The 16,374-nt window shown below is 40.4% G+C and overlaps 1 protein-coding gene across 16 annotated transcripts in view; it reads right to left on the reverse strand.

Annotated features, from left to right (window-relative positions):
• Positions 1-16,374, reverse strand: part of TASOR (transcription activation suppressor) — a 66,754-nt gene that overhangs the window by 27,053 nt on the left and 23,327 nt on the right. For 9 of the 16 annotated variants that reach the window (XR_014522456.1, XR_014522457.1, XR_014522458.1 and 6 more), the window contains 7 exons: positions 15,647-15,750; positions 15,252-15,324; positions 15,088-15,156; positions 12,883-13,566; positions 12,057-12,394; positions 7,736-7,880; positions 6,197-6,253 (listed from right to left, as the gene is read on the reverse strand). Coding sequence is in view for 9 of the 16 variants with exons in the window: in XM_083489172.1 (XP_083345298.1) it covers positions 6,197-6,253; positions 7,736-7,880; positions 12,057-12,394; positions 12,883-13,566; positions 15,088-15,156; positions 15,252-15,324; positions 15,647-15,750 (1,470 nt within the window). In the remaining 7 variants the exon portion in view is untranslated. The remainder of the gene's footprint in view (positions 1-6,196; positions 6,254-7,735; positions 7,881-12,056; positions 12,395-12,882; positions 13,567-15,087; positions 15,157-15,251; positions 15,325-15,646; positions 15,751-16,374) is intronic. The other 7 variants (XR_014522453.1, XR_014522454.1, XR_014522455.1 and 4 more) reach the window with 1 other exon arrangement.

Raw genomic sequence — 16,374 nt, forward strand, 5'->3', positions numbered from 1 at the left:
TTAAATAACAAGGTTTGCCTCCTACATTGCTGAATGTGAGGAATGCAGACCTTTGTCAATAGGTTAGATTGACAATACTGGTTAAAATACATTAAGCACCATATAGGTAAAAATTATATGGGAATTCAATGTATTAAATATTGTACAGCATAGAAAGGCATGGGATGGACTTTATTATATAGAATATATATACTGCACTAGAAACTTTCGAACAAATTTGCAGAATGCAAATGAAACACTCAAAAGCCTCTTCAACCAGACATTCCATAAAAGGAGGAATGGATTGGGGGGGGGGGGGTTAACACATCATTTTTCATACAACAATTGATAAGCAAACAATACAATACACTTATCTCTGAGCCAGTTTCTCATTGACTTGTGAGTTTTTCACGGAAGGAAAACTTTTGTAAATCATTAACATTATTGGGGAGCGTTATGTTTAACTGTCATGCAAGTTAAGGAAACAGCAATTCCTAAGAGAGCAGTGGGACAAAAATCAGCTTCAATCTCCTATCTACCGTATTTTTCGCCCTATAGGACGCAATTTTCCCCCTCCAAAAATGAAGGGGAAATGTGTGTGCGTCCTATGGGGCGAATGCAGGCTTTCGCTGAAGCCTGGAGAGCGAGAGGGGTCGGTGCGCACCGACCCCTCTCACTCTCCAGGCTTCGCGGACCTCTCCGCAAGCAGCGGGAGCCAGCGCTGGGCTCCCACGGCTTGCAGAGAGCTGCCTGTTTGGGGGCTGGGGTCGGGGGAAGCTCGGGCCTCCCCCGCCCCAGCCCCATGCCTGGGGGGGAAATAATTTTTCCCCCTTTATTTCCCCCCAAAAAAACTAGGTGCGCCTTATGGGACGGTGCGTCCTATAGGGCAAAAAATACGGTAAATAAACTTATTTCAACAAGTGAAATATTGGGAAACCCTTTTAACTGCATGCTTTAAATTCCTTCTCTCCCTTTAGCCATTAGAGCTCTGCTTGACTGAAAGAGCAGGACTGCCTCCCAGGTGGTAGGTTTCCCCTTTGTGAAGGGAAAATGAGGATTTGCCTCCTGCATCCCAAAACCTTAGGCTTCAAAATGCAAGAAAGTATTGCAGGCCTGACAATTACAGCTAGCCTGAACTTTGTGCCTAATTTAGAAAGAGAAATAATGGAAAGCTTTATTTGCTGATTTAGTTATTAAATATTAATTGTCTTTTTGATGTATCGGAGAAAACTGGTGTCTGTTTACTGTACTGACCAAAAAATATTGTCTTTTTGATGTATCAAAGAAAACTGTTGTCTGTTTACTGTACTGACCAAAGGATGCTGACTTACCTTGTCAGCTTGACCTGTATTCAAACATCAATGACCCAAGCTCTCAAATATGAACCTTGTGTAATCATAGTTGGCAATTAATTAAGGTTGGCAAAGAATAATAGATACCATAGTGAAAGACATGGAAATGGAAAGTAAATAAGGCTAATATAACAATAAAAGATATTAAGGATGTTAGTAAGGTCATTCATCACACATAGGAATGTATTTACCCATAACTGGAATGTGTTAGTATATGTGTGTATGACATATAAAGGCCTTTATTAATATTAGACTATGTGTTTTAGAAGACAAGGAGAAAGAAACTGTAAAATATGTTTGTGGAATCTGTTTGTTCGATGTTACTGTTCTGATCATAGGTTAGTTTATTATAGTAAGATGACCTGTAGGGGACATCTTGACCAGAACATGATGTCCTGCCATGGCTGACGTGGAATGGACAACATGGAACCAGTTATGTACTTAGTATGGTGTAAGCTGTATGTAAAAGAGTAGTACTTATGGGACTGTCCTTTGCTGCAGTAAAGTTAATGAAGGGTATTGTTTTGCTGGAGTCCTTAGTTGCGTTTCTTATTGAATCCCCTACCAGGAATGAACCTGAGAGGTAGTTTTAACCACTCCCTTGACACCTTTTACACAAGGCAAAAGAAAAGGGAGTATGCACACAATCCAGTCATTTCCTTTATATTGCTGATTAGCCCCAAATCCATCCTAGTGATTAACAACAACGAGAAATATACAAGAAAGAAATGCTAGTAAAAAGAGTTAAATTTGGCATGATACACTATCTGGCGCTAAAATCCAACTTCCAAAGAAAATATTTATATTCAAAAAATATTTTAGGACTTGCTTTTTTACATGAATTAATATTTGTAACTTTTTACTGCACAAACACAAATATCCCCTGCCCTCCTATGTCACCATGCACAATCTGGTCAGTATTCAACATGCTTTCCTCCAAATCTTTACAGTTCTATTTTAATAATAGTGGGTGGGTCTACTCTCGTCATTTATAACATTTAAAATGCATTATTAAAATGTGACACCAGAGGGTGGTACAGAGCAGTGAGCCACTGGCAAAGGAAACTGCTATTAAACATGATGGAACGCTATATTTTATAATGTTTAGAAGATCACTGTAGATCCAGCCAGTGAAACACAGACTTTTCAATACAGACTATTTAAAGTGTATTCAGTTATTAAGTTACTCACAAAATTATGAGTCAACTCTTGAGAGATTTACAAAGCAAACAACATGGATTACTTAGGCTAGGGTTTCTGAAAGGGAAATCGGCAACACTCACTTCCCCTTATCTACCATGAATGGATTTCACCCACCATGTCTATTTGGGTAGGATAAAGGAAAAAGCAGAATATTTAATGTATTCTGCTTTGATCAGCAAACTAGTAGCAAGCAAGCAAGCAAGCAAGCAAGCAAGCAAGCAAATAAATAAATAATATTTATTTCTTAGCATGTGAGAGATTATTTGTGTCTGCCTACAAAGCCAAGTTAGATTTTAGAGGTCTCTGAATCCCATTTCATTCTATGAAATCCAACAAAGCTAAAAATCCCATTGTTGCCATTTGTGAAGAAACAAAAGATTGCCAAACAACACTACCAAACATTTATTTACTACCATTGCCATGCTTGCAATTTTATTTCCCCCAAACAGAGGCAGCATCTAAACTACTGCACTGTGTTTTCTTTTGTATTGACTTCTCCTCTTACTAGAATACTCTTACTAGGGTGCTTTCACAGTCAACTTGTTCCCCGTTCAAGCAAGAACATCCCTTGTTTTATTTCTAAAAACTAAACAATGCTTAGTTGAAAAAGTTTAAATAGGTTTACAAAGAGAATAAAACAATAAAATTATTTGCAAAAACAGTTGAAAACAAGTATTTAAAACATTTTCAAAAACGAAAATCAACAATAAGATAAAACAATTTAAAAACACACATTTCCAGCAAACTTGTCTGAACAAAAGTATTTATTTAGAGTACAGTGGTAACAAATCAGCAACCAGTGCAGATCTCTGAGCAAATGTGTTATATGCTTCCGCCGTCTCACAGCTGTCAGCAATCATGATGCAGCATTCTACAGCTTCTGGATCAAGCTCAAGGGAAGCCTGACATAGTGTATTGTAGTAATCCAGTAATCTATGCATGAGCTGCTGTAGCCAAGTTTTCCCCATCCAGCAACAGTTGTAGCTATCCCAACAGCTGCAGTTGGTAAAATGTGCTTCTAGCTGATGACACTACCAGAGCCACCAATGACAAGAGCGAAATCTGGAAGCACCCGCAAACCTGCTCCTTCAGGGGCAGTAGAACCCCATCTAGGGTAGGCATTTTATCCATTTCTCAGACATGGGAACTACTTATCCAGTGCCTCTATCCAGTGCCTCCAGCTTGCTAGGGTTCAAGCTCAGCCTGCTTTTTGTCATCCATCTCACCACTGCATTCAAGCACCCTAGGGACTGCATGGCCTCCTCTGATTCAGATGTTAAGGAGAAATAGAGCTGGATATCATCTGCATACTGACGGCACCTCACCCCAAAAACTCTTAATGGCTGCTCCATATAGATATAAAATAGCATCAGAAATAAAGTAGTGTCCTGTGGCACCCCATAACTTAATTGCCAGGGAGCTGAAAAGCATTCTCCCATTCCCCAGAACTCGTCCAGGAGGACAACATGAGAGATCAAGCAGCAGGAGCAAGGTTGCTCTCCTGTCCATGCTCTGCAAAGATCTTCGATCAGGGTGACCAAAGCCAACTCAGTCCCATAGCCAGGCCTGAACCAAGACTTGAATGGATCTAAATAATCTGTATCATTTAAGAATGCTTGCAGTTGCCCCACTACAACCCTGCCATCTTCCACCAAAAGTGAGTATTTGCAACTGGTTGGTGGTTGTTCCAGCACAATGAGTCAATTTCTTTAGGAGCAGCCACACCACTGTTTCTTTCCAAGGTAGTGGGCCCCATGCCCTCATCCAATGAAATTTTAACCATGCTCTGGACCCATCCAGTCAGCTCCCTTCTGCCAGATTTAATAAGCCAGGAGGGAGAGGGGTCAAGAGGGCATGTAGTCACCAGCACCTTGTCTACATCAGATGATTGTATTAGCAGAAACTGGTTCCACAACACACCCTTGATAGTGGCACTGCACAGCTGGAGCAGCAAAAAGGGTGAAGTCAAGAGCACTCTTAAATTGAGTGACTTTATCAGTCTTCAAAGTTGTAGGCAGTTGGTCAAAGAAGGTCTCTGAATGCCCGCAAGGTCCTTCCCCCACAGAGGGTGTCAATAGTCTCTGGACATCGGAAATAACTCTGCCAGCTAGCTACTAGAGGAATGCAATGCAAGCTGTGAAATGACCTTTTTTGCATCCTGCACTGCTACATAATAGGCACGATTATGTGCTCCAACAGGTGTTCAGGTGGATTTTTAAAAATTTAAATCAGACTTTTTTAAAAAAATAAATTGGATTAAAGTGGCAAGATGTGCCACTTCTGTTCTAGTCCACATCCAGTTTGTTTCATATTCCAGAGCTCCTCAAAATACCAAGAGGCTGCTCAGGCTCCACAACGCCATATAGGATTGCATCAACTGCCCATTTTATCTTGCTTTCCCATCATGAGAACAGGAATTCAACAGGATCTTCAGCTTTCTCCACTGGAAGACTTCCCAGAGTATGCAGAAACTCATCAGGTTCTATCAACCTCTGAGGGCACCTAAATAGGCCCACCACCCTTACAGGGGAGAATTGCCATTGTCCATCCAATCTTAACCAGATAATGGTCTGACCATGACAAGGAAGTGCACTGCACTCCCTTTATCCTCAGTCCATCCCTCATATCACTTGTGGCAAAGGCAACATCAATGGTACGTCCCGTCTGGTATGTTGTACAGTCATACCTCGGGTTGAAATTGCTTCAGGTTGAGCGTTTTCAGGTTGCGCTCCGCAAAGTAATATATGAACAACTTAACTACAAATAAATTCATCTGTATTCTTTATACATGATACGGAACATCACAAATTAAACACATTTATTTTGTGAAGTGTATATGCCTCATAGGATGGAAATTGATACGCTATACATAAAAATTACATGATTATTATATTAACACAATATGTATGTTGGCCCTTTGTATATTTCATACAGCTCTATCAATTATAACAACTGCCTGTTAAGGTACCAAAGCAGTTCATTGAGAATTTTACAATGGACTTTATGAACATTCAATATTCAACAGCAAAGCTTTGTTGTTAAAAACTAGCAATCTCTATTATAACTGATGCACTTGGAATTACCTTCAAAGGTTATAGGTAAAAAGGTAAAGGACCCCTGGACAGTTAAGTCCAGTCAAAGGCAACCATGGGGTGCGGTGCTCATCTTACTTTCAGGCCGAGGGAGCCAGCGTTTGTCCACGGACAGCTTTCTGGGTCATGTGGCTTCTGGTGCAACGGAACACCGTGACAGAAACCAAAGCGCACGGAAACGCTGTTTACCTTCCTGCTGCAGCGGTTCCTATTTATCTACTTGCACTGGTGTGCTTCTGAACTGCTAGGTTGGCAGCAGCTGGGACTGAGCAGCAGGAGCTCACCCCGGCGCAGGGATTCGAACCGCCGACCTTCTGATCAGCAAGCCCAAGAGTTTTCGACCACAGCACCACCCACATCCTGCATCAAGGATTGTAACTACAGTTGCTCCCATGTTACCTGGGTGCCTTAATTCAACTGTGTTTCTCAAGTTTCAAACTCTGAATATACTTGCTTTGGTGGATTCACTTCCTTAACTCTATTGGGGAGGGGGCTACCAAGGAACTGTTTTGTTTTTTTTAAGCTATCTAGATAGCAAGGAGCATATGCAATAAAGGCCACCCTTCTCACCTGTTTGGTTATCTCCATGTTTTCTCAGGTGCTCTTCAGGAACTCTTCCTGCCCCTCCTGAGGGAGAGCAGCAGTTAGCAAGGTTAGAGTTTCTCAAGATGTACTACAGCACTACAATTTAAGATACTACAGCACCAATTTAAGATAGTTAGCCCACTATAGAGAGTATAAAACTAATTATTGGTATTAATTTCCAACATATTTGGGTATCATAGGTCTCTTTTCATTCTGGGAAAGATTTGAATTCCAGAATTCATTACATCTGTTAAAACTGCAAAAAGCAGCAGACTGGGAATTCCCCATTTTAAGTGCTTTGGTGCACTGGGGTTTGAGCTACCTAACCATGCCACTGCTGCTCCCACACCAAGATTGTATCAAATACTCTCTGCTTCTCAGTGAAAAATATGATGTAGAATATGCTATTCAAGACTTTCAAGCCTTTAATACAAATACGGAAACTACCACCAAAAGCAAGTAGACCCAGTTGCTGCTGTTTGATGAAACAAATATGCCTCCAAATATCAAAACAGCATTTTAAAAGATAGGTAACAGTTCAAATAATGAGAAGCAACAATAAAAAGGCACCCCACTGGACAAATTGCAGTAAAAAAGAGAATCTTTCAGAATTCATCTGTCTCTCCTTTTGGTAAAATGCAACTCCGGAGCTTTTTGAAAAGGGTACGGTAACAATTGACGAATAAGTAGGAAAAGCTGGAGTACCTTGCAAGGCAAGCTTGCTTCGGTAAAGCTTGCTCCTACAAGGTTCAGTATTGCCCTCAAATTATTACACTGGACACAGAGGTTGCCTAGAAAGGTTTTGTACTAGCCCTCAGCCAAGGTTTTAAAATGTTTGTCAGTTTAGCAATGGTCTTCTGGCAACCTCTATACCAAATCCAGCCTATGAAGCAATTTTATCTGGTCACCTTTTCATATTTTGATCAAGGTGTGGTAAAACATTTGCCTAGTTTCACTCATACAAAAAAACACACACCTAGAATTCAAGGTAAGAGATAGCATATACTCCCTTTGAGTGGTGTAATGTACACAGCTGTGCCAACTGTATGCCCTTGTAATAGTGAAGCCCTTGCTGGTAGATAGCACTAATTTTAATCTACAGCCAGACCATCCACGAGTATGTCAGCATATGGCAAAACATTACTTTCAACCCCAGAACTATCTGAGGACACAGATTTTATGGTTTGCTTGGTGTCTTCCAACTTTACTCCCTCAGTCATAAAATCCTAACGTGCCCACTTCCAGAAAGATATACTGTACTGTATATGATAGAACCAGTAGATCTAATCTCAACAGTTATTGCTTATTTGCTTAAATAACACGAGGCTTAGTCATAATACTGTATACACAGATGGTCTGAAAACGTGGTTTTCACTGCCATAAACACTATCAGAATAACCTGATCAGAATTCAAATATTACTGGAATATGTAATAGTATGCACACATCCCTTTTGCCATTTTAAGAACTGGGTATCAGAAAGACACAAAACTTTAGGTTTTATATTTATAAAGTTGTTACTTACCTGTGATAGGAATCAGCTTCCATTGCATTTCAGTTGCTTCAACGTTGTATGAGGCGGAATGCTGTCTATGATAAGTATGTTCAATGGGTGTGCTGGGACATGGGCTACCACCTTCAAAGCTACTTACACTTCCAGTGCTTGTTTCCTAAACAAACACATAGTAGTCTCAATTGATAATTCTAACTTGTTACCTTTTAGCCATCTCAATGTAAAAATATTTTAAGCGTCTCTATGAAAACAATTTTGCCTTTACATCAAAGCACTTGCTGTTTAACTACTTTTAAAAAACATTCCCACAGCCCAATGCATGTTTACTCAGAAATCCCAGCATTTATCAGAGCTTATACTTTAGGAAGCATTTGTCCCCAAAACAACTTGAGGAACAGTCAACCCCTTGAAATCCAGTTTAGTTAATGACAAATTCAGATTTCACACCAGTTAGATAGAACAAATTAATGTAACTCGTCTCTATTATCAACCAATATAGATCTAGATTATATTACATGTGAACAGTTGTGAACTTCCAAAACCCCTTTCTTCATGAAAGCAAAATAAAACTTCTCAAATAAAGGGAAAAGGCAAAAGAGACCAGAAAGACTGTTGCCATTACTGAAAACAAAAAAGTAGCAAAATTGAATAATAAATGCATACATTAAAGAAATGTAAACAAGCAAAACAAATAAATATGCAGATACTATGGGTGAAGGACCTTTAAAACTGGCCCATCAATAAGGTGTAATCAGTTACCATCTTTCTTTACTTAGAACTTGTAAATGGCTCACTGGGTTGGGTTATTGCTTAGTGGGTTTTATTATTATCACCCCTATTGTTTAAAATTGTTTTTAACTGCTTAACTCAAATGTTTTAAATTTGAGGTTTTGTTGCTTTTTAATTGAAGACGTGGGATGTGCCTGGGAAGAAAGGAGCTGAGGAGAGCCAATCACAGTGGCTCAAGGTAGGGGGAGGTAAAGTGTAGGAGATTAAGTTGACCGGGTAAGAGGCACACGGCATAGGCAGTTAGTGACTGTTGTGTGCCAGACCCCCTCTTTTAACCTGGGGAAGTGCAGTTGTCCTCTCAACCAGCCCTTGGGTCCGCGACTGCTGTTGCTGAATGCCAGGCCTCCCTCACTCAGTGGATTTCCAGGTTGGTCTGGAGGACTTCCAGATTATATGACTGGCACTCCTGTCAAAGCACTGGCTGACCTCTGGAACAACTGAATGGTTCAGGCTGTTGATATGAGCACCATCCCCTGCTTCATAGAGCCTGTTTGGCTCCTTGGTATATTCCAAAGCTTGGAGTGATGAAACAAGCTGGGAGATGGCTCAAATGTAAGAGAAAAACATGGGTTGAATGTAATCGAACACTGATGAGGGCTCATAATAAAGCCTACCTAGGGGCAGTGAAGTCAGCAAAGGCGGCACACTTTGCCACCTCCATCGCAACCTCATTGTGCCATTTGGTAACTTTTCCAGGTAGCGTGGGGCCTCTTACAGTCTGGCCTGGAGGTGATGGAACAGACGGTGGCTTGCTGTGACTTTGTTTGCACAGCATTTTGAGGACAAAATCACTTGCATCCACCAGGATCTTGACTCTATTACAGCAGATGAATCTCAAGATGGATCTTGACTCTATTACAGCAGATGAATCTCAAGGGGTTTCCAGAGCACTATCTAGTTCTCTTCTGTTGGACGGGTTTCAGTTAGTAAAGTTTGAGGACGTGGACAAAGTGCTTGGATTGATAAGGGTGACCAATTGCACTTTGAACTCTTTTCCTTCTTGGCTGATAAAAACTAGCAGGGAGGTGATTAATGCCTCCTTGTAAGAGGGGGTGGTCCTGCTTGCTTGAAGGAGGTAGTGGTAAAACCACTCCTCAAGAAACCCTCTCTGGGTTCAGAAAATCTAAGTAACTACTGGCCAGTTGCCAATCTCCCCTTCTTGGACAAGGTTCTTGAGCAGGTGGCTGTGCACCAGGATCCAGGTGCTCTGGGAGGAAACCAATTTTCTAGATCCATTTCAATCAGGGTTTAAGCCCAGTTTTGGCACAGAAACTGTTTTGGTCACCTTGTATGATGACCTCTGTCAGGAGAGAGACAGGGGAAATGTGTTCCTCTTCTCAGCAGCCTTCAATACCACTGACCATGACATCCTTCCCATAGTTGCTGTTCTGGTTAGGGGTAGGTGCCACTACTTTGTGTTGGTTCTGGTCCTTGGATGGTCGTTTCCAGAGGGTGATGTTTGGGGAATGCTTTTCAGCTCCAGAATGCGTCAATGCAGGATTCCTCAGGGCTCAGTTTTATCCCCTGTGCTGTTTAACATCCACATGAAACCACCGAGTATCTGGAGGTCTGGAGTATGTTAACAGCACTATGAAAACTCTACTTCTTCTTTACATCTTCAGGTGTAGAAGTTGGTGTGCTGGATTGTTGTCTTGCCTCAGTAATGGACTGGATAAGAGTGAACAAACTGAAACTCAATCCCGATAAGACTGAAGTGGGTGGTTCCTTAGACTGGATGTACGGGAGCTTGCCTGCTCTTGATGGGGTTATACAGTCATACTTCGGGTTACAGCCGCTTCAGGTTGTGTTTTTTCGGGTTACGGACTGCCAAAACCTGGAAGTACTGGAACAGGTTACTTCCAGGTTTTGGCAGTCACGCATGTGCCTAAGTGCTAAATCGTGCTTTGCGCATGCACAGAAGTGCCGAATCACAACCCACGCGTGCGCAGACATGCCGCTGTGGGTTGCAAACGTGCATCCCACACGGATCACGTTCGCAACCTGAGCGTCCACTGTACTCCCTCTAAGGGAGTGGGTACGTAGCTTAGGGGACTTTTGGATCCTTTGCTACTATAGCCCTTCTGTAAGTCAACCTGTATATGAAAGAGTAGGATGATTCCCTTCTAAGCTCTGCTTACTTATGAACCCACCCACCCCATACATGGGGACTCTCCTTCTCTTCCCTTTGCTGCCCTAGCCAAACATCTCTGCCAAGAAGTCTATCTTCTTTCCCTTCCAGATTCCTAACCCAGCATGAAAAGTGTTATCATGGTCCTCAATAGTAGAGTCTGATGACATTTCCAACCAGAATGGGGAAGGAAATTTTATTAAACTTGTCACTGAGATCAAATGCCCTTCTCCATAAAAAAAGAACAGTGTGTGGGATAAATCCAGCCTCATATAACCAATATGCTCAGTCTAATTAAAACATGAAGGGGTTAAAACCATAGCTGTTCTGCTAGGCTTCGGTAAGTCATACCTGCTCACTTTGGGAGGAAGGGTAATCAAAACCTTTGTTGTCTCTTTTTCCACCATGTGAAACTGACCAGTAAGGATGTCCAAGCTGGGTGCTCCAAGCTTAGACCGTGTGACTTTAGCAAGCCACCTTTGTGTTTCTATACAAATAATTTTGAAACATTTACCAATTTTGAAACTAAGTTTAACTGCCTGTCTTTTCTTGCTACTCTATGGAAAAGCACATGAAGCTGACCTTTGAAGAGTTTGTAGGTAAATCATTTTTACCTACAGGGGGTTGGACTCGATGGCCCTTGTGGTCTCTTCCAACTCTATCATTCTATGATTCTATGATTTTTAACTTACCAAATATGTGGTCTTTTTCAATGCTAAGGGAAGTGAGAAACTTTGGGAACTTAGAAAGGAATATTTTAAAGGTCTATTTCCACACTTTATTTTGCTGCACGTTTTGTGATTGTAAATCTCTGGTGGGGCTTAATCACCAAAGAGTGATGGGGCTTAATCACCAAAGAGTGCTTGCTCCAAAACTGGATCTAGGCATCCAGGGAATTCTCATTTTACTATTTAACCAAATTACTAAAATACCCACACATATCAGCAAGAGAGTCACAGGGAGCATACATCTAGAATATTACTTATGCTGAATAGGGTAGGGGAGAGAACACACAGCATCTAGGTTGATGATTATTCTTCAGTCTCCAGTTAAAACTGTTAGTACTTTTCCACCTCAAAGTATAAATTCAATGGACACAAATGCAGCTGTTCATTACAGCAGAACTTCTTCATGGCAAACTACCCTCAACCTTATACCATTCTTATTTCCTACACCGCCCCCTGCCCCCACTACTACTGTAATTCAGAACTGCATGAATAAGAGAATTTAGCATTGGTCTTATTCAATCTACCCCTTTACTTTTCACTGTTTCAGGAGTTGGGCCATTATAACAGTCAAACTGGAGATCCAGAAGCCACAAATACAAATGCTAAAAAGAACCCCTATTTTATATACACCAAATGCATACACTGAAATTTTAGAAGCAGTTTCTAATATTTTAAAAGAGATTCTTACTTTTAAATGTTGGGCATGATCAATGTCTACTTCACTAGCAGAAACGTCAGAAGAATAAGGCAAGCATGATGCATTCACTTCCAACTTTGGGCTTTGAACATTTTCAACATGTGAAGCATTAAGAAAGTTCTTGATCTGTGACAGAATTGAGTTGTATTCAACCTGTTGCTCTGAATAGCTTTCTGCTGAATCTTGCTTATTAATTATTGCTGAAATCTGCTTTAGGAAACCATATACATCATTACTGGGAGTATTAGCAACATTTTGCTGCCTCAAATCTGTATCATGTCCACCAAGGTCATGTATAATTGAAAGAAGCGATTCTGTTGCTCTGCTCCCTAGAAACCAAAGAAGGGGAATTGGGGGAAACATGAAGTTATGCTAAAAGTTATTTGCCGTCCTTTAGTTAGTTGACATAGCCAATACAAATAAATTAGTATTATTATTACAATTTAGAAAATTTATAAACTGCTTGCTCAAAGAAAATGTATCTACAAGTAGTACACAGGTTCAATTCTATATAGAACAGGACTAAAATATGCAAAGCAATTAAAAAGAAGTATACATAAAACCGAAGACAGGAGTGCCTGGCGTGCTCTGGTCCATGGGGTCACAAAGAGTTGGACACGACTAAACGACTAAACAACAATACATAAAAACATTAATGCAAATCTAATGAAATCATGTGTCTGGATAGACCAGCTGAAACTAACAGTATAGTGAAGGTGCCTGCCTAATTTAAATACACAGGCAGTTCCAGAGCACAGCCGCAGCCACACTAAAAGAACGTTTTCATAGACCGAAAGTAGCTTACAAAAGCTCTTACCTTCATGCTGACAAATGTTTTCTGAGGACTCACTAGTTTGAAAATGTTTCTGTGGGCTCTCTATCTTAATTTGCAGTCTGCTTTCATTTCTGTTGTCTTCCGTGTCAGAGTCTCTATCTACATTTTTCTTCATACACTGAATTAAGTTAATCAACTTTTTGATACTTTCTGGATCATAATCCCCAAGGTCACCAGGTTTTCTCTTGGCAACTACAGTTTCACATTTAGAACCATTTCTTTTCCTAGCTTTTCTCTTTCTGTAGTCAGATTCCTCCTCTGTGGCTTCATAATCTGAAATAGGACTAAACTGCTGAGGCTTCCGATTTCCATCCATAATTTTTTTTGCTTTAGAAACAGACATCTGGTAGGTTTCTGAACCAAAAATGTAGTTGCGTAAAGCGCTTTCAATATTGGATTTGTTTTTTGGTGCAGGATATAGGTGCTTTTTCTCATCCAAGACTGTGCTATAATTATATAAAATGAACTCTTTATTAAATTTACTGTTTCGCTTCAGATAGTCATTTATATGCTTTTCCACCGCAGTATTTAAATCTACTTTAGTGTCTTTACGAGAATGAATATAAGCATAATGTAGCGACTGAATAAATCTTGTAAATTCCGGCATGACCACATGGGCTTCCTGCGTTAATAACGTATTTGCACTTTTCTGTTCATTTTTTAGAACTGTGTTCAAAATAAAAGCAGAAAGACAATTGCAAGAGAGAAAAATCAGTCATTTAAGCAAGCAACACAACTATTAATACATATTTTAACTTATATCTCCCCCCCCCCAGGAGTTTAAAATAGTATATACAGTTCTCCTGCACCACTTTATCTTCAAAACTTGAGATAGGTTAAACTGAATGATAGTGACAGACACAAGATCTTGTAGTCCACTTCATGGCTGAGTAAAGGATCTGAACATTGTCCCCCAAGGCCTAGCCATTAAACCACACTCACTTGGGGTTAAAAAGCAAATTCCAATTATATTATAAGACAGCAATTTGCATTAGCAGAGGACTATTAGAAATATTTTTTCTTCCCATATTTGTATCTAAGAATATCTCATGATTTTGAGTATAACTTTTATGAGCTATCAGTTGTCTTCTTACAGCATTTCTAATGGCCAAGGGTGATGCAATTTGTAGTGAAGAAACATATTTAGAGCTACAGTTCCCTGCCTCTGTGATTAAGCCAATGGTGAGTATGTATCAACTCTAAATGATTCTAAACAGGAAAATTCTATACAAGCTTTATGTAGTGCTTTTAATGATTATTTGTAATGTGTTGTATTGTTGTGGCAACCATATCCACCTTTCTAGCAATGAAAGCATGCTGCTCTTATCTAATGGACCATTCAAATTCCAGAAGCCACCTTCCTTCTCAGACTATCACATGCTCCTCTAACTTTTTTATTTAGTTTCTGCGCTTTTAGGCTGCCCAACAAAATGTTCTCTGGGTGACTTACAACAAATAATTATTCTGAATAATTATTCTGTCTTCCATGCTTGGTATGTCATTGTATCTCTATACATCTGTTGTTTCAAGCACCTGAATACTCTTAGGCCCCTTCTGCTTCCACTTTCTAACACAGTATAATTCATAGGTAATTTGCTCTGTACTCCTCCTTGCTACCACAAACAGACAAGCAGCAATAAAGCATCAGCATCTCTTCTCATTACTCATCAGCATTGCTCTATGGCAAGGTTCTCTGTATTCTACTAACACAGCTTAAGATGTGCTGCTTACCTGTAACAGTAGATCTTCAGGTGATCACTGGAGTAGGCACACATACAGGTTTTGTGCCTTTCCAGAGCTAATTTCAGATCTATAGCACTAAAGCTGCTGCTGCTGCCACCGCGGGAGCAATAGAAGGCGATACATTTCTTGAGGCTGATCCACTGCCCCTGTGGAACCTGCCACCTGAGACAGTCGCCTCACCTTGCCTCATGAATGGGCCAGCCCTGCTATTACTGCATCAATAGTATTACAGCAAGAAACCTTTTAAATGGAGATCTTTACCAGAACAATTAACTTGTACCGGAACTACTGACTTTATTTTTAAATGGAGAATTGTTTTTATTTTTGCATTTTTATATATGGAATTATTTTTAAAGGTTTTTACACTTTTCTTATTATATGGTTGCACTGGGACTTAAGACATTTAACAATTAATAAATTGGTACATTAAAGATTAAAACTTACCTGAAGTCACAACACCTCTAGGATTCCGAAATAGAAACAATGCCTGCAGAATGTGAGGCTTTCTGTTGTCTGAATTAAGAAAAAAAAAGGCACACCGTAAAGTAATGAAGCTGCTAATTAAAAGAAACTAATCTGAATTGCTGAAGAAGAAACAAGTTGCATACCATATGGGGAAGCCATTTGATAAGAAGAAAGCAGCAAGAGATATCCCCTGTCTATAAGTGGTTTTACAATAACCTGAAAAAAGAAGTTTACACAATTCACACAACAGAAAAATGATGCCCCTAATTCTAGATAATGCATATTAAATTTGGAACACCCACTCTTGCCAGCTTGCCATGTTCAGCTTGAAGGCTTCCCACAGGCATCTCGTCAGCCACGGTGGGATCAGGATGCTGAACTAGATGGGCCATTGGCCGGATCCAACAAGCAAGACGGCAGGCACTTGTCTGCTCATGATGTATTTTCATAAAATATGAACTGGCCAAATTATTCTCAGAACCTCTCTCAGTGGAATAACTATGCACATAGTAAAGTTATGAAAAGATGCTCTACTCACTAGTTTGTCTGTCTCTAGCTTTTGAAGTAAACCTTCCAAATTACTTCCTGTCCTCGTCTTTTCCACAACTTCATACAGACTGCAATACATTCCATTCCTGTACTCTGAAAATGTAAAAAGAAAAGCATCTATTAGTCCCTTCTGCCAAGAGACAAAGCAAGCAAATATCTGTCTGTATTGGCTTGGAGTTTTAGTAACACAAGCAGAAGCTACCGTATATACTCATGTATAAGCCGACTTTTTCAGCACATTTTTTGGTGTTGAAAAAGCCCCCCTTGGCTTATAGTTGAGTGAGGGTCCCACCCAAGCGAGCGGCAGAGGCTGTTGTCGGCGGAGGAGGAGGAACAAGCAGCCAGCCCGAAAGCAGCCCTTTTGGACACAAACTCACTCCGGCCCAACAGGAGGTTGGTGGTGTGGTGAACCGGCTAATACTCAAGTCAATACGTTTTCCCAGTTTTTTGTGGTAAAATGAGGTGCCTCAGCTTATAATCAGGTCGGCTTATGCTCGAGTATATACAGTATTTGGAATTCAGATCCCCTCCTTCCTTTGCACTCCCCAAAATACCTCTCAATTGGTAAAGTGATCCTTCTGAACAGCATAGGACTGCTGTAGAACAAGCCAATTGCCCAAAGTTAAACAAAACGGCATTGTATGAACTCTGTATGTTTGCACAAGGCAGCTCTGCATGATTTGGGGGCAATCCCCTCCCCGTACCCCGCCCCACATT

Source organism: Podarcis liolepis (assembly GCF_965112155.1).
Source record: "Podarcis liolepis genome assembly, chromosome: 2".
NCBI classification, from domain to species: domain Eukaryota; kingdom Metazoa; phylum Chordata; class Lepidosauria; order Squamata; family Lacertidae; genus Podarcis; species Podarcis liolepis.